The following is a 23,366-nucleotide window of genomic DNA, read 5'->3' as shown; positions in this document are numbered from 1 at the left end:
GTCGGAAACCTCGTCAATCCGACCCTCGGGCTAGTTTGGAGTCGCGTGGTAATGTGAGTCTGACATGCATATACGCTTTTACATAATCTTATCTTCTACACAGATACCAACTTATCAGGTATAAGTATACGAAAACTTGGATATGCATACCGCATGCATTATAACATTGAGTGAGGGGTTTAACGCCGCTTTGAACAATATTCCAGTTATATCACGGCGTGTCGGTATGAAGTGGCAGGAACGACCAATTGATTTTTTAGACGCTTACCACTTTGGCGAAACCCATGATCACGGGTATGGTGCTGACAAATCTGGAAACATAATCGGGGCGAACCGGGATTCGAACCCACGATCATAGGTTTCTGTCGTGCCCAAGGGAAGCAATTCTGCACAGTGAATTGTGGCGCCTTAGCATCCTAACATAATGCTACTCTGAACAAAATCTCCTCTGAACAAACAGGTGTGTGTGTGTGTGTGTGTGTGTGCGTGTGTGTGTGTGTGCTTGATGACCAATAGCCGGGACATAAGCCAAATATGTCACGGCAATAGAAACATTTTTTTTTCCGAGTTGCTATTTTAGTTAATTTTAATGTTAATATATTTCAAGACTTCATTGTGCGTGCATGTCTAGATTCAGTGATCAAAAGAAAACATCTAGAAATCAGAAGCGTCAAGAGGAGTACATATAAAACACTTGGATCTTGATCGCGCCCGCCCCACCAAATATTTTTTAGCATACTAAATATCTAATATGCATTCTGAATTTCTATAGATGATCGGGCATACTAAAGAACTTACGTATAACACCAATGACTAAATCATTTTGGGAATTATTTTCAAAACATTACACGCTTATTGAGCGCAAATTCCAAATTGCAAAGTGCACCCATCCATTTTCCAAAAATCTGTATCCCCAATTAGGAAAAATAAGGATAAAATCTGTACTTACAACTGACAGATGGTTCGTTGAATCCAGTCCATCCTCTCGCTTTTCTGTTGAAGTTCTTCCCCTGAAGGAGTTGTGACGGGTCGGCTCGGAGACTGGCATGTTTGAGGTTAGAGGGTAGGACCAGTGGGGGTGTGGCAGGGCGTGGCGCGGGGGAAGGGGCAGGGGGTGCAGACTGCTTAAGCTTCAGCATTTGATTTAATTTCTGTTTGCGTTCAAACTCTGTGAGGTCTTCAAAAGCCTTTTCAACACTTCCGCAGGGGTTTACGAGGGCGGCATCCCATGGGGAGAGTGGTCCCTTCAGAGGTTTTGTCAACCCTCCCAGCTTAGCTGGTTTCACAGGGGACTTTTGTGCATTTGTTTCGTCGACAACATATTTCTCCGCTCGTTGTCTCCTCTTTTCAAACAGCTTTCCAGCTTTTCCCTTACTGTTCTTGAGACTCTGAGCGATGTCAAAGCATTGATTTGGAGATACGCCTTGATGTTCGCATCTCTGCGAGTCCAGTCTCAGTCTCTCAAACTCCTCTTGGGTTAAACTCATTTTCGTCTCGGTCTCAGGACTCGACACCCGGTTCTTGAGGCTAGGGATCTTGAAGTGCAGCCTTTGATCCTCTTCCTCGTCGTAGTAGTTGGGGTTGTATCCGGGGATGTCGTCGAGAGGATTGAGAGTGACAAGTTTACCGTCATGAATCCACTTCATTGACCTCTTTTGACGTTTGGCAAACATCTTGGCACCGCGGGCTTTCTTATTGGCAGCAGACGTAAGGGAATGTGCAATAATCTTGCACAATTTCATCTGATCCTGAATGGTCGGGAAATTCTTCTCGGGATCATCGTAGAAGGCCGAATCCCCAAAGAGCTTCTCTGTAACAGAAGAAAATATTGCATAAGAGCTTTTCAGATGATTAAATCACCGCCCGTAAGATTATAAAAGACGTAAATACCACATGCACACCACCTACTACCCCTACTAGAAAAGTGGTTGGAGCTGAGCGCACGTTCCTCGCGTTACACGTGCATGGTTCTCCACTGGGGCGAACATATGGATGGGAAAAACCAGCGACACTTTCTAGTTGGCGACGACATTGAAACCTTGCCAGCATGCATTCCACACCTGATGAATTATGCCAGCCCGAGTTACAGATGCGCATGTGCGGGGAGGAGGTGGTGGTGGCAAGGATGTCAGAACGAGGTCATCAGTCGTTGGTACTGTCAAAAACGCTGTCTCCATGACAGCAAGAGCCGTGTAAGGTATAGGTACTGATACACGATCTGGTACTAACCTCAGCGGCCCAGGATAGTCAAGGCCACTTTGTTTTTCTGTCCAGCATAGCAGCACGGTGTCTATCTGGGAGAAACATGGGACTATTTGCCAACAGACTCGCACGGTAGTTAACGACTTCCTCTAAACACTGTTTGGCACACATTGCTATGTTATCACGAGATCGAATGTCTAGGAGATGTTCGTGGAATTCTTTTGTCCTAATTTAAAGCACAACAACAACATATGAAGGCAAAGAAAACTTATTTAAGTTGGCACGAAAACAAAATGAGTTGAACCAGCCGTTTAGTAAGGCCGACTATCAATTTTATGTTCTAGATTTTGTATCGAGGTTAGATATTTTTTCAGCTGCATCTGCAAAACCTGAATACAGTAAAGTACGGTTATAACGAACACGCTTATAACGAACTGACGAATATAACGAACTTACCTTTTTGGTCCCGACTATTTGCTTTAGTTATGCTGTATATATGCTTATAACGAACTACGGTTATAACGAACTCAAAGGGACTACTAATTTTAGTTCGTTATAACCGTAGTTCGTTATAAGCATATATACAGCATAACTACAGCAAATAGTCGGGACCAAAAAAGTAAGTTCGTTATATCCGTCAGTTCGTTATAAGCGTGTTCGTTATAACCGTGGTTTACTGTATTTTTTTAAAAAAGAAAACACTTTGCTGACAACCATCAACATTTTGTGGCTTTTTCAACAGTCATGGCATAATTATTCTTCTTAGGGTTGCTGAAGACCAATTTTAAGTCGGATCTTCAAGGGATCTTCAAGGGGAGTTTTGGTGAGAGGCGTATAAATATTATCTTGCCAAGCTTGGTGACTTGGTTGATAACATGTCATCGTATCCCAACTGCGTGGATCCACGTTCGTTATGTTCATCCATAGTTGGAGTGCGGCGTTAAACAACATCAAACAAAGGTAACACGTACAAAGCGATGTGTATTTCAAACAATGTCACAGCAAAATTAATCACACAATACTGACTCTGATAAGCGTTACGTCCTTATGAGCTTCTGTATTATTGCAAGTGATTACAGGTCTCAAAAGATGCAAGCGATAGATCGATACGTGTTTGATTAAAAACGATTATTAAAACAAAATATGCGGCCGCCTCCATGGTCTAGTGGTAGAGCGTCCGCCCGGAGAGCGGAAGGTCCGGGGTTCGATCCCCGGCCGCGTCATACCAGTATATTGTCAGTATATTGTGTCTGAGTGGGGTATTCATGTTAAAACTGCGACATGGTATCTCAGTGTGGTAGCACTATAAAATGGGCTTTAGTCCAGACTAGTACAAGCAGACACACACGTGCATTCACGTCTCTATATAAGTGCAATAATCTTGGACTCGACGATAAATCCCATTTCACCCCACCCCACCCCTTAGATAAAATGCAAACTACTTAAAGGAAGTAATTATAATGAATAGTTTTAGAGAATCTCCACCAGACACTTGTAACATCGGCCTATCTAGACTTGCCAATTACACAGATAGAATTACCATGAATGTTTCCGACAATACAGACAAGGAGCAAGGCTAGTATTGTTTTCATCTGGTATTATATATCAAGACATCGATGTAGACTATGGTGTCCAACAGGGTGATGCATTATCTCTGTCATTATATGGGCAGCTACATGTAGCACGTGTGTGTTTCATTAGGAAGCTATAGCGTCATACATTGCAACCGATCTCATCAGCGGTAATCGGCATCACATGCGGGTACTGACTGGTTCTTGTGAAGAGCATTATTGATTACAATATGCGCCATTATAGTTATGCTTGTCCAGATATAACACAATTAAACCAGAAACAGATTGCTGTGTCGACGAGCGACATCTTCGATTACATGTTATATGACACAACTGTGTTGATAGTCAGATGATCAGAACATGTGGTTAGAGAGACGGCGGCTCTGAGGCTGGCGTGTGAGGTTTTAGAGAGAGAGAGAGAGAGAGAGAGAGAGAGAGAGAGAGAGAGAGAGAGAGAGAGAGAGAGAGAGAGAGAGAGAGAGAGAGAGAGAGAGAGAGAGAGAGAGAGAGAGAGAGAGAGAGAGAGAGAGAGAGAGAGAGAGAGAGAGAGAGTTGCTTTATACGTGCAATAAACTTGAACACGACGTTAAACCTGCTTAAGCAGTTTAGTATAAACACTGGAGTATACCAACGCCAAGTGATTGTAACTAGATCGCTACAGTATTTGATCCGTGTATCTTTAAAGAATTATATGGTCAGGCTCGCTCACTTGGTCGATGGATGCCATCGTATCCCAATTGCGTGGATTGCGATGTCAATCTCGATTATTTACAGACCACCGTCATATACATGTAGCTGGAATATTGCTGAGTGCGGCGTTAAACACCAAACAACAAAACAAACTAAAGAATTATATCTTACAGTCGAACCAGAATGCAGACCTGAAGTGACCTCGAAGTCAGCCCACGGTCTTTACCTGTTCCTACCAATATCATCATGTCGACACCCTGGGTCTGATGCACTTTCCTTGTGCTTTCTAACAGATAGACAAAACAGTTAAACAACAGTTAAACAACACTAACGGTTGGTAACAAATACTTACATTGGATGAAAGTGTCTATCTATGATTTCTAGTACATTGAAGTAGAGAATCCCAACTGGTTCAGTCAAGTCAAGTCACCTTGTCCGGTCAGTGTCACTTGAACCAGACAATGTCACATGAACATGTCACATTACCAGGTTAATATTCCAACCACAGAGACTCTTTAAATCATTTCCGGACGACGTACATGACCAGTGACCGTCACGAGTCTCTCCCCGTGTCCACCACGAAGGGTTCTCTGTACCCGGAGGCAGTGCCCCTGCCCCATTGTCACAGACCGCCAATTGGTCCAGGGTGCAATCGCACACTTTTAACGCCTGATACTTAACGGTGTAAACGGCGATTCGGTGATTACTTAATTGAATTTTGTGAAGTGCTTGTCCCAAAGGTATGGGTGATAATATCTGCTTGTTACCAAACTACTTAATGTGTCCGTTGTTCATGCCCCTGACTGCGCGACTCGATTGTATCTGAACATATAATTAGTGTTGACAATAAAGGATCAGCCATGACTGTATGCAATTTGTGTATTCTTTGAAGTATAAAGAGTTCGTATTTGTTTGCATCAAGTGCATCATAACAGCACCAAGAAACTTGGATCAAAGGTATTTCATTGTTGACTTTAAACCGCCTGATAAAATATATAGAATAATAGAGACTTTAAAAGGGACTGTATATTGACAACCCATTTTGGACGTGGTATTGTAAACGTCCATCGTGTGACGGCCCACGTTCAATCAATCATTGCCTACTATCAAGTTACTATTAGGCAATTGTTGAGTGACATATTATACCATGGCGTAATATAATCCAACATACGTGCAGTTGTGAAACTGATCTAACTGCGTATACATTAGAACGAAGAGACACTGATCTAACTGCGTATATACAACAATAGAACGAAGAGACACTGGTCTAACTGCATATATACAACCATAGAACGAAGAAACACTGATCTAACTGCGTATATACAACCATAGAACGAAGAGACACTGATCTAACTGCATATGTACAACCATAGAACGGAGAGACACATATCTAACTGCGTATATACAACCATAGAACGAAGAGACACATATCTAACTGCATATATACAACCATAGAACGAAGAGACACTGATCTAACTGCGTATATACAGCCATACAACGAAGAGACACTGATCTAACTGCATAAATACAACAATAGTCCGAAGAGACACTGATCTAACTGCGTATATACAACAATAGACCGAAGAGACACTGACCTAACTGCGTATATACAGCCATAGTACGAAGAGACACTGATCTAACTGCATATATACAACAATAGACCGAAGAAACACTGATCTAACTGCATATATACAGCCATAGAACGAAGAGACACTGATCTAACTGCATATATACACCAAAAGACCGAAGAGACACTGATCTAACTGCGTATATACAACCATGGAACGGAGAAAAACTGATCTAACTGCGTATATATAACCATAGAACAAAGAGAAACTGATCTAACTGCGTATATACAACCATAGAACGAAGAGACACTGATCTAACTGCGTATATACAGCCATAGAACGAAGAGAAACTGATCTAACTGCATATATACAACAATAGACCGAAGAGACACTGATCTAACTGCATATATACAGCCATAGAACGAAGAGACACTGATCTAATTGTATATATACAACCATGGAACGGAGAAAAACTGATCTAACTGCGTATATATAACCATAGAACGAAGAGAAACTGATCTAACTGCATATATACAACCATGGAACGAAGAGACACTGACCTAACTGCGTATATATAGCCATAGAACGAAGAGACACTGATCTAACTGCGTATATACAACCATGGAACGACGAGAAATTGATCTAACTGCATATATACAACCATAGAACGAAGAGAAACTGATCTAACTGCGAATATACAACCATAGAACGAAGAGACACTGATCTAACTGCGAATATACAACCATAGAACGGAGAGAAACTGATCTAACTGCGTATATACATAACCATAAAACGAAGAGACACTGATCTAACTGAGTTTATACAACCATAGAACGGAGAGAAACTGATCTAACGGCGTATATACAACATAGAACGAAGAGACACTAAAGCCTGCTGATATTACCGCCTGTTGCATCGGATTAAAAAACTAGTGTTAGTATAGCTTCTTGATGTTCGGGATATGCTATTTCAGTCTGGTTAATGTGTTCCCACTCTGTGATGGTAGGTGCCAGCAAGAACCATGCAGATTTGTCTGGCAGTTAGTAGGACATGCATAGGCTGTATTGGGATATAGTAGGACATGCGGGGGCACGGGTGGCCAAGTCGTCTAAGGCGCCGCGATTCGCTGTGCAGAGTTGCGTCCCTTGGGAGTTGCGAAACCTATGATTGTGGGTTCGAATCCCGGTTCGCCCCGATTATGTTTCTAGGTTTGTCAGCACCATACCCGTGCTCGTGGGTTTCACCGAAGTGGTAAACGTCTGAGACCCAACTCACTCACTCACTAGTAGGACATGCATAGAGTGTATGGGGATATAGTAGGACATGCATAGACTGTATGGGGATATAGTAGGACATGCATAGACTGTATGGGGATATAGTAGGATATGCATAGACTGTATGGGGATATAGAAGGACATGCATAGACTGTATGGGGATATAGTAGGACATGCATAGACTGTATGGGGATGTCAGGTGATGGCTCCATGTCTCAAGACGCACGTCCTTCTCTAGACTCTCTCACAGCCCATTAACACTATTATTTTCCCGTATACCAAGCCTTGACTTTAATGCTATATCCCTAAATGAAGCAAGTCTAGATCTTCCACAGGTTCCGAATCTCCCATCTCACTTGGGCTCCTTTTCAATTTAATAGGAAGTGTTTGTCCCTATCAAAATTATTATTTCAGGGACTAAGCGTTCATCTGGTCCTGCTCTTGAGAACTTTGTTCGGCAAACTTAACGTTTGTGTTTGAAGAGATTGAACAAACAATTTACAGGTGTTTTCATCAAATTGTTACCTAATAAACGTGCTTAAATATTGTAAAAGTGTTGCCTTCTTATAGCAATCGAAATTTTAAGGGTTTTTCTTATCGATTTGAATTCATCACTAAAGAGATCCAATAAGTTTCTTTCCTGTGCTCATTTCCAGTCTATTCATACAACGTACTGTGTGTGAAACTGAGGCATTGTCTTCATGTAAACAGGGGCGGTCGGGTAGCCTAGTGGTTAAAGCGTTCGCTCGTCACGCCGAAGACCCGGGTTCGATTTCCGACATGGGTACAATGTGTGAAGCTCATTTCTGGTGTCCCCCGCCGTGATATTGCTGGAATATTGCTAAAAGCGGCGCAAAACCATACTCACTCACTCACGCACTTAATGTAAACAGGATAATTATTAACTGTCAGATTGAGAGTTATCGTGAAATTTGAGCTAGCATACGAACAAGGAACTGTTTTAGGGACTTGATCAATCGGAGTATCATTTGGCCCAAGCCTATTCCTCTCTTTAAGTTAAGGGATGGTGGGGCAGCCTAGTGGTTAAAGAGTTCGCTCGTCACGCCGAAGACCCTGGTTCGATTCCCCACATGGCCACAATGTGTGAAGCCCATTTCTGGTGTCCCCCGCCGTGATATTGCTGGAATATTGCTAAAAGCTGCGTAAAACCATACTCACTCACTCTTTAAGTTAGAGGGAAATGAGTTACTCTTTGCTGGATGTTACCTTATTCATGCAGAAAAAATGACGCATTCCATTCCATCCTAAATATAAAATTGGAAGTTTTTGAATCGTGTTGGGAACCACTGTGGTTGAAATAATACAGTCTGTAGTTTCTATACAATATCCTGAATAATTGAACTGAAAAAAATGATACTCACTGTTACCAAGCGAAGATGAAGGGCTGGAAATCTCGCTCTCGATACTCATAGTCCGGACAAGGTCAAGGTCATGCGGCCTCCCAGAGAGGTCTTCCCTCTCCCCCGCGTGAAGGCTGATCTGGACGGGTGGGGCAAACACCGGGAGCCTGTGGTGGTGTTTGGAGGACGAGATACTTCCATCTCGTGACGATATTATGCTTCCCTCATCCTCAACGTCGTCGTACGACCTCGGCGACAACATCTCCGTCTTGATGTCCCGGACTCTTGTGATGCCCAACTCCCTCACCACCGGCTTGGGTGGCGGAGGAGGAGGTGCTGCCTTGGTTGGCTTCCATGTTTGATTGACCTCAGGCAGAGGGAAGGTCGGGTACTTCTTGTCCTCGGGCTTGCCGATCTGCACTTGTTCCTGACCTCCAAAGGAATCGCCAGGCTGCCACGACTCTTGACGTGTGGACATGCTTGTATTCGTTGTCGTTGACGATGAAGTTACTTTACGAACATTGAACATTGGCACATTGGCGGTGGGCTGCTGACTGGAGTATCCTTTAGGAGAAGCATTGCCTATCTTTGTATCGTCTTTGGGCCCACTGAACATGGCGGACACCTGGACCTGGACTGGCTGGGAGGAGTATGGCTGCTTGGACAGACTGGTATCCAGCAGAGATGGGAGGGGGGCCTGAGTGGGTGCCCACTCATCGTGGACTACGGAAGACATGTGTTCTGAGTGGACAAATCCGCGAGTCTCCCGCCCATTGCCCTTCTCTACAAAGGACTGTGTTTGCATCGACCCTTTCTTCACGCCGTCATCGTATGAAGCAGACGTAGTTGACGTCACCCGGTCGCCATCTTGCTTAACCGACGAGTGACCGTTGATGACTGGAGCGTAGGACCCTGCCACGGTGTGGACGCTGGGCATATTGCCCCTGAAACACAACACTGGGTATTAATGGCATGATGTAGACAGGCTCTTTACTCCGTTCTCTAACGGTAAGTTACGATGGAGCGGGGAGGGAAAATGCAACGTATTACGAAAATAACTGGCTCTGGTCAAAATAGATGTTTATCTTTTATGTGACATTGACGGTCATTCTAGGATACTACAGTTACAGAAAGAAACTGTATATACATCCATATTTAGTGCTGACCATTACCAAGACATTACTTCCAAGGCAAAATTATTTTTTCCAGTATGTTTTAAAGATATTGTGTACGCCCCCTTTACTCTTTGCTAAAAAGTTCTGTACAGTATCAAGTTCTGTTTAACTTATGGTAGCCTTGTGGTTCAAGCGTTCGCTCGACACGCCGACATGATAACAACGTGTAAAGGCCACTTGTAAGGTCCCTGCTAGAATATTGCTAAATGGCGGCGTAGTACAATACTCACTCCTACACGAGGAGAACGACATGTGATGCTGGTCATGTTCCTGCTGCCTGTGTAAATCCCTACCCTGCTGAAGTAGCAACCACAGTAGTGAGTGAGTGAGTTTTGTTTTAGCAATAGTCAAGTAATGTCAGGACGGGGCACACCCAGAATTTGCTTCACACGTTGTACCCACGATGGGAATCGAACCTGGATTACCGGCGTGACGAGCGAACGCTTCAACCCCAAGGCTACTCCATCGCTCCCTCAATATAAAAACCGATAATCAAGAGAATTGCCATGCCTCAGACTAGGTTGCTGCAGAAACTAGACTGACATGAAGGCAGGACTTCCTGATTACGAACGTTTACATAAGCCACAATCGTAACCACAAATCGACGAAAACCACGCCCCTATTTTTAGCCACGGTCTAACACAAAAATACGTTTTGAGGTTGTGCGAAAATAAGCCAGAAAACAAGTATTTAGAACGAAATGTGTAATATATATATTATTTGTCGAGACACTTAAGATACAAATTAAATTTGGAAGCTGATAGATATTTGTAAGGCCTGTCTCAATATTATGTCACCACATCATTATACATGTCTAATAATAGTGTCAAAGGGTAACAGAGATTCTTATATGTATGTGATTTGATATGGTCAAGACGATTCACCAACCGTTCCACAATGTCATCTAGTGAGATCATGCATAGTGAGAGTTTATAATCATGTATGGATGCATAAAGTGTAACGTTTTTTAACACTCCCCTCAACATTCATTATTAGGATAATTATACATTACTAAGCATACACGTGAAGCGGTATAACACTGTACCCACTTCACCCTTGCCCCGCCTAGATGTAGACTAGATGCAATCATTATGAATCATTGACGGAGCCGCCAATATTTCTTGTTATTTTCAATGCGGTAATGGCAATGAAACATAAATAAATCATCACAAAACATGAATTAAACAATGAAAAGAACATATACAGGAAGGAGAATGGAATTCTAGTACAATGCCCTCTTATCATTCTAGTACTGAAACATAGTTCGCTGATTGAGGGGCGTTGTGTCAATGACGTCATTGATGGTTGTGAGTAATAGGTAAATAGAGAATAAAACCCCCCATGCCAGAAGCGCTGGGTTATGAAGTGGCTTTACATCACATTGTTGAGAAATAGGACACGTTATACACTGGCTACGATCCAAGATCGTGCAGACGTCGCTGACATCCCTGCTGCCCTTATGTCATGGTGCTTGGTTACTGTCATAATGCCATGACGTGATTTGCCTTCTCGCGTAACACATCCATTAAATGCGCCAAAGTGTATTGGCTACAATGAATTTGTTCCGTATTGAAATCGGTCGTATGATAGGAAAAACGATACAACCACAACAACCTTTGTCAATGACATCGGGTCCAAGTTTCCCAAACGCAACAACCACCGTCTCCCAGACTCTCTGACCAAACATAAAGACACGCCCAAGCATATGCAGCAATATCACTGTCAACAAACATATATTACTATGACATACTAAGAGAGTGCTAAAGAAAGCAAGCGGCAACCAAAATGCACACGATACTGACCTAAACTGGTATCTATCGTTGCCCTGCATATTCCAAAGTTCACCTAGTTTACGTTTCTTATATTTTCACGGGGCAAGGACACGTCCGCGATGCCCGTTAAACGAAATATTCCTCCCAGAAACTATTGGTACAGGATCAAGAACGAGCAAATGTTCACATGTCAGTCCCGATCAGCTGTGGGAGTCCATCTTGCACTACCACTAAGAAATAGGAGCCTGATCACAGCAATACCTCAGGCGTACTTCTCCAGAATACCGCTTTCCCATATTCCGTAACATCATCATCACCTACAGCTCAACCAAACCGGGATTTCTATTTCTCTCAGTGGTTAAGTGGTAACATTTGCGTTGGTTGTGCAACCGACGATTGTTTACTCTCCCTTGATTCTAAGATACACCCTATCTTAAAGGTCAGATCTGCATCTCAAGAGTTACAGAGATCGGACATCATCAGGCTCATGGGTTACGTCCAGAATCATGACAGAGTTATGCCCCTTTGGAAAGCCGCCATTTTATTTTTTTGGGTAGTTTTGTTGTCATCACACACATTCACAGAATAATTGGTCTCCTTGTTGGCGTGTTCGCTGACATTGTCGTTACAGTTAATGTACAGTTTACCAATTATATTACACATGAGGTAGTGGTGTAATTCGTAGTTTGGATGATCTTTCAAACATCTAGTGTTGGGGTAAAATGGTAGATATATGACATATGCACCCCCTTATTGTTTTGCTCAGTATATAACAAAATTAAGCACAAACATAAACAGCCCCGTCGCGAGAGCCAATACATGTGTGCATAGCACAGATGTGCGCTTTACCCACGCCATTATGTGTGTTGCTTCATCAACCAAATGCACGTGCCATGAACTCTGCACGCAGATAGTGTTAATATGTCCATTGCCCTTTATCATTTAACGTTAGGGGAATTGTAAATACGTCCACGATAAGGAATTAATAGCAGTCCGCATGTTTATCTTGCCAAGTCATATCCATGAAGTCATGTGCAGCTACGGAACCAGAGCTTGTCGTAGATGATCAGGATCCCGTTCCACAAAGCGATCCTAGCGCTGAGACGATCGTAACTCACATACTTTAACATAGACTTACGCCAGAAGCCGCAGCGCTTTTTGGAACGTGCCCTGGTGGGCACAATATCACCCCCGTGAGGTGGATCGCTGTTCATGCTGCAAACACTGGTATGCTAGGGCCCAGTTCCACAAAGCGATCTTAGCGTTACGACAGTCCTAAGCCTATGTTGGAGTAAGGTTACCATCACGTAGACCTAGGATCGCTTTGTGGAACGGGACCGATGCTCGGACTCGACTCTCGTACCTGCCATATTGAAAACTGCTGCATAAAACACAATATACACTCCAGTATGCTTGTCCTTTTGAGCATTATCACAGTATATCAGATTTCACCCCCCCCCCCCCCCCCCTCCCCTTGTATCATAACAAATCATAACTATACTACTGAAAAGAAGTTAAAAAACACCCGTTTCTTTTATATTACTATAATTCATCTGTCATCTGTCATCTGAAATAAAGAAATAATCGGATACTCTTTATTTTCTTTGGAGTAATATAGACTAATTTTCAAAAGTTAATGGGGGCACGGGTGGCCTAGTCGTTTAAGGCGCCGCAAATCGCTGTACCAGTTGCGTCCCTCTGGCACGCCAGAAACCTATGATTGTGGGTTCGAATCCCGGTTCGCCCCGATTATGTTTCTAGGTTTGTCAGCACCATACCAATGCTCGTGGGTTTCACCGAAGTGGTAAACGTCTGAACCCTGAACCCTGAATCACTTCGGGCTCTCCTCACACATTAAGCTGACACGCTGTGATGTAACTGGAATACTGTTAAAAGCGGCGTTAAATCCAACTCACTCACTCATAATTTAATATCAACGTCTTAGAACATTGGGCATGTGTCTTTAAATGCAAACTACGTGCGGGTTACTTGTATGTGCTGTCACTTAGCATACTTCAAGGTTAATGGTAATGCTTTGAGTTAGTGTTCAGTGTTGTCTATATTCCATCTGGTTCAGCTTGGAGTTATTCACTGGCTAATACATCCCCCACACTCCCCATATCTGCCCCTCGGCATTATTCAGGGACAAGTTGGGTCACCATGACCTCGACGGCCCACAAACATGTGCTGCTAATGGGCCAGAGCTTGCCAGTGATCCGACAATCAATGTTGAACACTGTATAGCTTTATAATTCTTCAGATGATCTCGGCAGAAGTTAAAGCGAAATAAATAACCTCAGGAAGATCTTAAGGCGTTACTGTTTTTTAACAGTCATGCTTGATTGAAATGGAACAGCGTGCTCCCACCCCGTATTCAGCGATTATTATGCAAATGGTTGTTTCTTTTAAAGAGGCACGTCCGAGACGAGTGGACAAATTCGACTCACATTTTAATGGTACTTTTGGACACCTCATTTGTGTTTCCATATACATTTTGAAAATACACGTACACCTATATTGCATGCCGGAATCATATGCGAATTATCAATTATAATACGTTTTGTGTTAATGAGATGCTTATTTAAACTACGGCGCCAAGGAGAGTTGTGTCCCTGATCCAGGATCCGCTGATTGCGAATAAATGATTGACCTATGTTCTGATTTTTGGTTTGCCAGCATCTGTGAAAGTCCAGTTTCCACCCTTGCCGAACTAGGCAGGAATTCCGGAGTTACATTTTGGTGGACTAACGAGTCTATGCATTGTCCAATCAAAATCGCGCAACGAACTAGAAATCCGGTTCGTAAACAACATAGAATTCAACGTGCAGCTTTCGATCGACTGAAGGATTTGCAAAGCATGTGTAGCGTTAACTTGGCATCGACAGATGTTTTCCAAATATTTTCATATTTTTCATCAAGGCGCTCAAATGCTTTGATGAGGTAAGACCCTTTATATTACAATAGAGATCTTGACTAAGGTTCAGATCGACTTGACTGGGCGTGGCAAATGCAAATGATATAAGAGGTGGAACCTGATTGGTCAAAAGGAGGGACATAGAAGGGCTATAACTCGTAATAGCCTCTGGTGGCGCTACGATCGAGCAACGACATTCCAGGCTGGTTCGGCAAAGGTGGAAATTGGACTTTTAAAGTCAGTTAACTACCCTGCCTCGGGAATATGATTTGCCAGCAATCTGGCCATACTCACAAGTTTCACCAAGGTGGTAAGCGTCTTAGAAATGTATCACTTGGGCTTTCCTCCCACCCTTAAACTGACAGCAAATATGTAACCGAAATATTGTTGACGTGGCGTGTCTATTGTACGATTCCGACTTTATCACGAGCATGTGTTTATGGATCACTATCAAATAGTAATGATACCAGGTGTTCGCGAAAAGGTGAGCGTATTCCGCCCGGTCGGTGCACCCGTCACAAACACATGCAAAGTCAATTGATCACCTGAAAAAACACGGAAACATATGAACATACAATGACATATCACTCTATGACGTAGTTGTATTTTGAAAGTAGAATCGATGACATTCTGTAGTTACCTGAATACTTCAATGGCAAGAACGTCCCCTGACAAATCGACGTATCGCATTGCCTCGTCATGACTGCGACCTTTCAATGGGATGCCATTGATGCTGACAACTGTATCTCCTTCTTGCATGCCCTGCGCATGCGCTTGACTCCTCTTCCGGATCTGAAATCAAATGAGACATTTAAAGAAACTGTCTCTCCTGATAAGTTATTTGTAATAATTGTTATTGTCTCAATGTCTAAATACATATATGCTTAGGATCATATAAATTACAAATTACGACAGTTTCACCTTTGTCAATATTGCTAACAGGAATCAGTTATGAAGAACCGGTAACATTTCGTTACCAACTCATTTCATGGAACAAGTACTCTTCAGTTTGAAGGAGAGGTCAGGTGAGGTGGGGTGAGGTGAGTCGAGGCGAGGTGAGGTGAGGTGAGGTGAGGTGAGGTGAAATGGGGTGTGATGTCGCGTTCAAGATTATTGCACTCATAGCGACGTACGTGTGTGTGTGTGTGCGTGCGTGTGTGTGTGCGCGTGCGTGCGTGCGTGCGTGGTTGCTTGTCGCAGTTTAACATGGTCAACCCACTGAGCATCCTCTATATCTCCAGGGACCGCATTTCGGTAAATCTACACAACCCCTGGACCGATTTTACAAGGTTTTCGCGATCTTAAATTGCCCGCCCTCGATTTCCTTCAGCCAGTTTGATTGGCTCGAGTACTTGGTCTAACGTACCAATCAGAATGCGAGCTACAAACCCGCCTCAATGTTGGGTTGGCTATATCAACTTCATAACGGCAAGTCCCATCGATTCCGATAGAGTTTGCGAGAAATTCAACGTTGAAAACCGACTGACACACAAAAGAAAGCATTCAAAAATAGTTTTGAAATATTTTGTCTTCATGTCCATAAAAACTGTCGGCTGCTTTGGTTTCTAGGCAATACGAGTTACCTCCCTTGCCCATTTCCATTTTTCCTTATCTCAACGTTTGATTGGTCGGTACAATGTTAATGAAAATCAAGGGCAGGTAATTGAAGATCGCGAAAACCTAGTGAATGGGACTAGGGTTAGTGTAGATTTACGGGAATGTGAGACCTGGGCCCATTTGCAAAAAGGGATCTTAGCGCTAAGACCATCGTAAGACTATGTTAAAGTATGGGAGTTACGATAATCTTAGCGCTAAGATTGCTTTGTGCAAGTGGGCCCTGGAGATATAGAGGATGCCCACTCAGACACATCATGCTGACTCCAAGTCGACCAATCCTTATGTAGCGGCCATAAAAGTCTCGTTATGGGATTCAAACCACGGACCTCCTGACCAGGGTCTTTGGTGTGACGGGCGAAAGCTTTAACCACTAGGCCACCCACCGTTCCCAAACGCCAGGACGAGTAAAACAAGTAACATCCTTTCACGTATTTTGGTTTGACGCGGTCAGGGGATCGAACCACCGACCTTCGCTCTCCGGGCAGACGCTCTGTCCACTAAACCAATTAGGAGGTTAGTTCGAAGACGACGGTGTCGTGAATGGTTTTAACACACTCTACATAAGTGAACATCAAAATTGGCCCTTCGACATGACGAGCGAACGTTGTAACCACAAGACTGCCCTTTGTCCAAGCTATATAATACATTTATCATCCCAAACTGGCTCCCACCGGAGATATCGCTTGGGTGAGATCAAGCGACACCTACCCTGTAGATATCGCTGCAATATAACTGCATCACAATGCTTTGCAGACCATTGTGACGTCATGGTAACCATGACGTCACAATCAAATGACATCACTAATGGCTCTGCTACTGAAGCTGTTAGCAGTACTTTTTACACTTAACACTGCTTATTGCTGTCTACAAACTGAAAAGGTTTGAAGAATGATGTTGGATGATAAATAAAATCTCACCCTTGTGTCTTTTGATATCAATTATATCAACACTCGTTGATAAAAGTGGAAAAAATCCTCGGCAAGCGTCGGAGTTATCCCACTTTTATCAACTCGTGTTGATATATTTGATGTCAAAAGACACTCGGGTGAGATTCTCTATATACGACCATGAGTCGCGCAGCAACACAAAGTGCACGTTTCCACACGTGCGTAACACAAATTGATACGCATCCACCTCTTTCTGGGTAATTAGAGACATCATTGGAACCGCCTCTCCTCGTAAAATATGTTTCATATGTCGCAAGAATGTACCCTTGCTCCTCAGAGGCCACGTTGCTTAGTAACAAAAATAAAAGGTGTAGAAACAGCCAAGCAATCTTCCCAAGATTACTCTTTACGATAGCTATACAGGTACAGCGGGACAGGGCACAGTTTGGACCAAACACTATTTACTATTCATAAGTGTGTATTCAAACGCAGGCTTTCTTGTAGCATACTTATAGTTATTCATACAGTAAGAATTGGTGTTGCTGTTTATATTGACCTTGGGGGAATGTTTGTGAGTCGGGGGATGGATGGGAATTTAATAAGTTTTCTGTGTCATGATGTAGTTTGTATGCGTGTGTGATGGTTAAGTGGTTAAAGGGAGATTATGTTACATCCTCTAGTTCCGTCCCCGTTTCAATAAATTGAGATATCGTTTCTGTGTACTCAGGATAATCCGCAATTGTTACACACACACACACACACACACACACACACACACACACACACACACACACACACACACACACACACACACACACACACACACACACACACACACACACACACACACATATATATATATATATAAATAATAATAATGATAATAATAATAATAATGTTAATTAGTAGAGTGAGTGAGTGAGTGAGTTTGGTTTAACAGTTTAACAGTATTCCAGTAATATCGCGGCTAATTAGTAGAGAGATAAAATGGTGTTTGAGATGCTTCAACCAAAGTTCATTGTGCTGCCAAATAGACCGACCCTAGCATCCGTTTTAATGTATATTCGTTTGATATTAGCCAATAATGATCCTCTCAAGCAGTAGCGGTAGCGGGGAACTAAGGTCTGATTTTAAGGAGATTGATGAGGTCTATTCTTCCCCTGTAGAACTGCTGTTATGATTCTGCCACCATGACCGAGCCCTAGAAGGGCCACATTGTTAGGTATACCAGCGCAGGTGAAGAGGAGATGGTATATCTGACATCTACATACTTGAAATGGCCACCATCAAAGACCATACACTCATATAGCTCACGCTGGAGTGTCTTGTCAAGATATAACGTATTATCAACACACGGAGCATGTTAACAACATCAGTACCCTGTATGTATTCGCTGGCTTACTAATGCAGGGTGCTCATCACAGCCACATCATCAGCAGTAGATTCCACGTTAGAGAGGGTTGTGTTAAAACAAGTCGGTATTGCATCAATCAACATGTTCTTGCAAAACATAATTTGGCGCAGGTTGGATAAATGTCGTACTCAGTGCTTGCATGTTATGAAAATTCAATCGCGGCCAAGGAATAACACATAATAAGTAACAAGTCACAACGGAGTGCGTGTGAATGAGTGTCTGTACGAGATAGGCAGGGGGCACGAATAATGGACACATAATCTGTGTTCTTGATAACGTTATATATCGTCTTACTTAATTATGTAATATGCAGCAGCCGATATCCTTTGTATATACATATACAACTCCATGATTAGGGAAACGCTCAGCAACGATCGGCGTATAGTGACACACGCTCAGCAACGATCGGGGCACAGTGACACATGGTCATCAATGATCGGGGTACAGTGACACACGATTGTCAATTATCGGGGTACAGTGAGATACGATCATCAATGATCGGGGTACAGTGACACACGATTGTCAACGGTCGGGGTACAGTGAGACACGATCATCAATGATCGGGGTACAGTGACACACGAATGTCAACGGTCGGGGTACAGTGAGACACGATCATCAATGATCGGGGTACAGTGACACACGATCATCAATGATCGGGGAGGTGACACACGATTGTCAACGGTCAGGGTACAGTGAGACACGATCATCAATATTCGGGGTACAGTGACACACGATCATCAATGATCGGGGTACAGTGACACATGATCATCAATAATCGGGGTATAGTGACACACGATTGTCAACGGTCGGGGTACAGTGACACATGATCATCAATAATCGGGGTATAGTGACACACGATTGTCAACGGTCGGGGTACAGTGACACATGATCATCAATGATCGGGGTACAGTGACACACGATCATCAATGATCGGGGTACAGTGACACACGGTTGTCAACGGTCGGGGTACAGTGAGACACGATCATCAATGATCGGGGTACAGTGACACACGATTGTCAACGGTCGGGGTACAGTGAGACACGATCATCAATGATCGGGGTACAGTGACACACGATCATCAATGATCGGGGTACAGTGAGACATTATCATCAATGATCGGGGTACAGTGACACACGATCATCAATGATCGGGGTACAGTGAGACACGATCATCAATGATCGGGGTACAGTGACACACGATCATCAATGATCGGGGTACAGTGAGACATTATCATTAATGATCGGGGTACAGTGACACACGATCAACGATCGCGTTACCATGACACACGATAACGATCGGGATACAAGGGCACACGATCAGCAACGGTCGGGGTACAATGGTACATGATCAGCAACGGTCGGGGAACAATGGTACATGATCAGCAACAATTATGGTACAGTGACACACGATCAGCGCGGACACATTTTCTAACCGCCTTTCCTAATTTTAGTCGAATCTTGTGCATCATGAGGTACTGAGTGTCTATTCAGCCCCGTAATCTTCAAGGTGTGTGTGACATTAAAGAAATATGCAGCATTGGATCCCGTTGTTCCTATACACACACTGAACCTGTAGGTTAGAGTGTGTTGTGGCGGTCGTTCTAAAGGACATTAATGCATTTCTTGGCACTGCCGTTTATCCCTATCAGGAAGAAAGTGTTAAGATTCTTGCACCTGCTCCTACAGCCAGCATAACCTTGACTGTAAGGGCCTTCACGTCAGATATTGTTGCGAGTGGTATGTACACTGTGTACATCCATGGACATCAGAATTTCCTCTAGTCTTTTTAACAGCAATGTCTTTTACGTCTCTGTCATTTTCTGATAGTCGCGGTGCTAAGATCTATTTGCGGGACGATGCCCTTGACCAAACGTCGGTGGGGTAAAACAACAGGTGCCTTGTGTTCCCGCGTTAGACACCTTCATATCCGTAGAAAGGCAGATGCCAGTGCCATAATCACTAACATGATTGATATTCTGTAACGAGTTCAGTACGCATGGATATAAGGAAAAAAATAAAGACATAAAACCCATCTGTCACAATAATTTCCTTTGCCATGCTTAATGGGGTAATCTGGTTTGGTAACTCGTCGTGTGATTTTGATTTCATCGAAATGTTCCACAGTGCATCATTAGCAGTGCGACATCCCTTTTCATTCATAGAAAATATAAACAATGCACCGTTGCATAAACATGATACGATTAATACTTTATCTGAAAACATCTCCCCAAATCCCAACGATTGGGATATCTTAGACTAACATTTAGTCTCTGAAATCTTATATTACACAATATCCTTCTTGACTCTAAAAATAAAATAAAAATTCCCTATGCTGATTTCAGAGCTAGCTTGAGCTGGCTAGACTTGCTTTTGTATTTTTTTTTCATAAAATAAATATATTCCACGGTCATGGTGCAGGACTAGAAATATCTCAATTGAAATTTATACACTTCTTCGCGTTAAATAGTAACACTTTATCAAAAACATTTCAAGAACCAATGATATTTCATCAAAAAATGATATTATCAAGACGTTTGATCTTCAAAGGCATATGCATGACAGCTGTTGCAAGTAAAACGTTTGAATCTTAAAAATAAAAAACACTTAGTCCGAGAGAAAAAATTCCAAGCAAGTACATAGAACTGCGCATGTCGAGCCCATCCCATGATCTATTTTGTACTACTAAGATCAACTATAATATCTCCCCCGCGATGAGTGCAATTATCTGGCAATTGTAATTGAAACAGTACTAGGCTACACGATGATTAATATGCAATGGCCCAAACCCCTGGTTCATGTATAAGCCGATATGTCTATTTCTAAAGATTGAGGTTTACAAGTAGATTGATAGAACCTAAAATGAACTGGATTTAAACACAGTCGCCACACCCTGAATTAGTTTTCATAACGATTGTATATTGAAGTATATGTAGCGATATACCCAGCAAGAAACCATGATTGTTCAGGTTACGGGATATAACCATAAAACCATAAAGTGAGTGAGTGAGTTGGGTTTAACGCCGCTTTTAACAGTATTACAGTTATATCGCGGCGTGTCAGCTTAATGTGGGTGGAAAGCCCGAAGTGATGCAGGTCTCAGACGTTTACCACTTCGGTGAAACCTACGAGCACGGGTATGGTGCTGACAAACCTAGAAACATAATCGGGGCGAACCGGGATTCGAACCCACAATCATAGGTTTCTGGCATGCCCAAGTGACGAAACTCTGCACAGCGAATCGCGGCGCCTTAGACGACTGGGCCACCCGTGCCCCCTTAAACCATTAAGAAAAACTATAGGAACCCTGGAATAACTTGATATCGACTTAAAATCCGTTTATTCCACCGAGAGAAGGGCACACACTCAACAATAGATAAATTCAAAACGCCAATAGGGAAATTGAGCGTACAGTCAAAGAACAAACCAAATGAGACACCAATTGTCCGTGTCTCTTTACCATGGAAAATGACATCGTTCCCATACGACCATCATTACTGGGCAACAAGGTTCTTACTTAAAACGACAGGTGGTTTTGTGAGATACGATTTTCATATTAAATGTGTCAGTGTTATTTTGTAATTACCTCTTATCAGATCCCCCCGAAGAAGTAGCGTACATGGTAACGCCTTATCCCCGTCTATCAGCACATAGCATCCAAGAGCATGCTCCCAGACAGATAAACGTGTCACACGATAGCCCATCACGGAGAGATTCAAGTGTGTTTATTTCCACATGCAAACAGGTTTGTTTTTGTAGACTTCAAAGTCGAGATGCCCAAGGACAAAGAAGGAACGTTTGGTGCTGTAGGTGTCAGTGCTCGTGGCATACTGTTCGATTTGCTGATTATATTTCAATAATATTTTACTAATTATTAACACATATTATTTCATTAGGTATTGTTAGGATCCTTGTGGATCCTAATGTGGATTGTATGACAGGTCACCTCATTTAGATATCTGGCGGACAAGGGAAGAATATAAGGAAGAAGGTGCTTCGCGAACACCTGGTGTCATTGATTTTCTGTGACCCATTCATATAATTTTCACCGCTATGTTCCTTTTACGCCCCATGAAATCTGTTTCGGCGTGTAATCGAGACTGGTTAGTCTCTGGTCTTGGCGTTTCATAGTGCATTATCTGTTTTCTTAATGATGTAGTTATAGACTACCATTTAGTTTTTGATATTATTTTTTAAGATGATATTTCTCTTAATATATAGTTAAAAGGAGTCCAGATAATCTCTTCATTTTTATAAATTGGAACTGTAGAAATCTAGACTTGCCAAAGCTGTGTAGACTTGATTGGAGTTTTCGGAAAATTTGTTTCAGAATATGTATGAGAGAGTATATGGGTGGTTATGATGGGGTGGTTCGGATGCTAATTATGTTGCTAATGAAAATTCACAGAGGGTTGTGTGTAAACCATCTGAATACTAGTTCCACTGAAACAACGAGCCGCATCAGCACTAGTATTTCCATAATGGAGAAAATAGCAGACCACACAGCCTACACGAACTTAGTCAACATGAACTTTGTCGTCATTCACCCTTGTCATTTGTATCAATATATATTAGTAATTATTATTTAGAACGATGTTCAACCTTAAACGAAGAACTATAACTTATATTTCAACAGTCAATAAAAAAACAAACTCGGTTACAGTTTGAGATTCTCAACAGATGCATATTTTGGCAAGGTTCCAGCAGACTTGAACCGACTTGTAACCCAACCTGCATATGCACTTATAACATTTCAACCTTTGTGTGTTTCAGCAATTGTAATATTGCGCACTACCATCTGCCATCCTGGCGCCACACGCAGTAGCTGTGTCCGGTAGTAGCCGACATCGCCTGTGGTATACAGGCGCCCAGTGCTTCCCCATCACAAGTCAATCAGATGATCGTCGAAGAGGATGTTTAAGTTT

At 42.7% G+C, this 23,366-nt stretch overlaps 1 protein-coding gene across 5 annotated transcripts in view; it reads right to left on the bottom strand.

Annotated features, from left to right (window-relative positions):
- LOC124137548 (synaptopodin-2-like) overlaps positions 1–23,366 on the bottom strand; it is a 64,824-nt gene that overhangs the window by 3,919 nt on the left and 37,539 nt on the right. For 4 of the 5 annotated variants that reach the window (XM_046503906.2, XM_046503898.2, XM_046503913.2 and 1 more), the window contains exons 3-5: positions 15,168–15,319; positions 8,688–9,610; positions 950–1,810 (exon numbers count right to left, since the gene is read on the bottom strand). In XM_046503906.2, the coding sequence (XP_046359862.2) occupies positions 950–1,810; positions 8,688–9,610; positions 15,168–15,319 (1,936 nt within the window). Of the gene's footprint in view, positions 1–949; positions 1,811–8,687; positions 9,611–11,643; positions 11,872–15,167; positions 15,320–23,366 lie in introns of those variants that run through there. The other variant, XM_046503930.2, reaches the window with a different exon arrangement.

This window comes from Haliotis rufescens, unplaced genomic scaffold, assembly GCF_023055435.1.
Source record: "Haliotis rufescens isolate VD_foot unplaced genomic scaffold, xgHalRufe1.0.p SCAF_20, whole genome shotgun sequence".
In the NCBI taxonomy this organism is placed as follows: Eukaryota; Metazoa; Mollusca; class Gastropoda; order Lepetellida; family Haliotidae; genus Haliotis; species Haliotis rufescens.
Note: the sequence above shows the minus strand (reverse complement) of the source record. Positions and strands in the feature narration are given on the sequence as shown.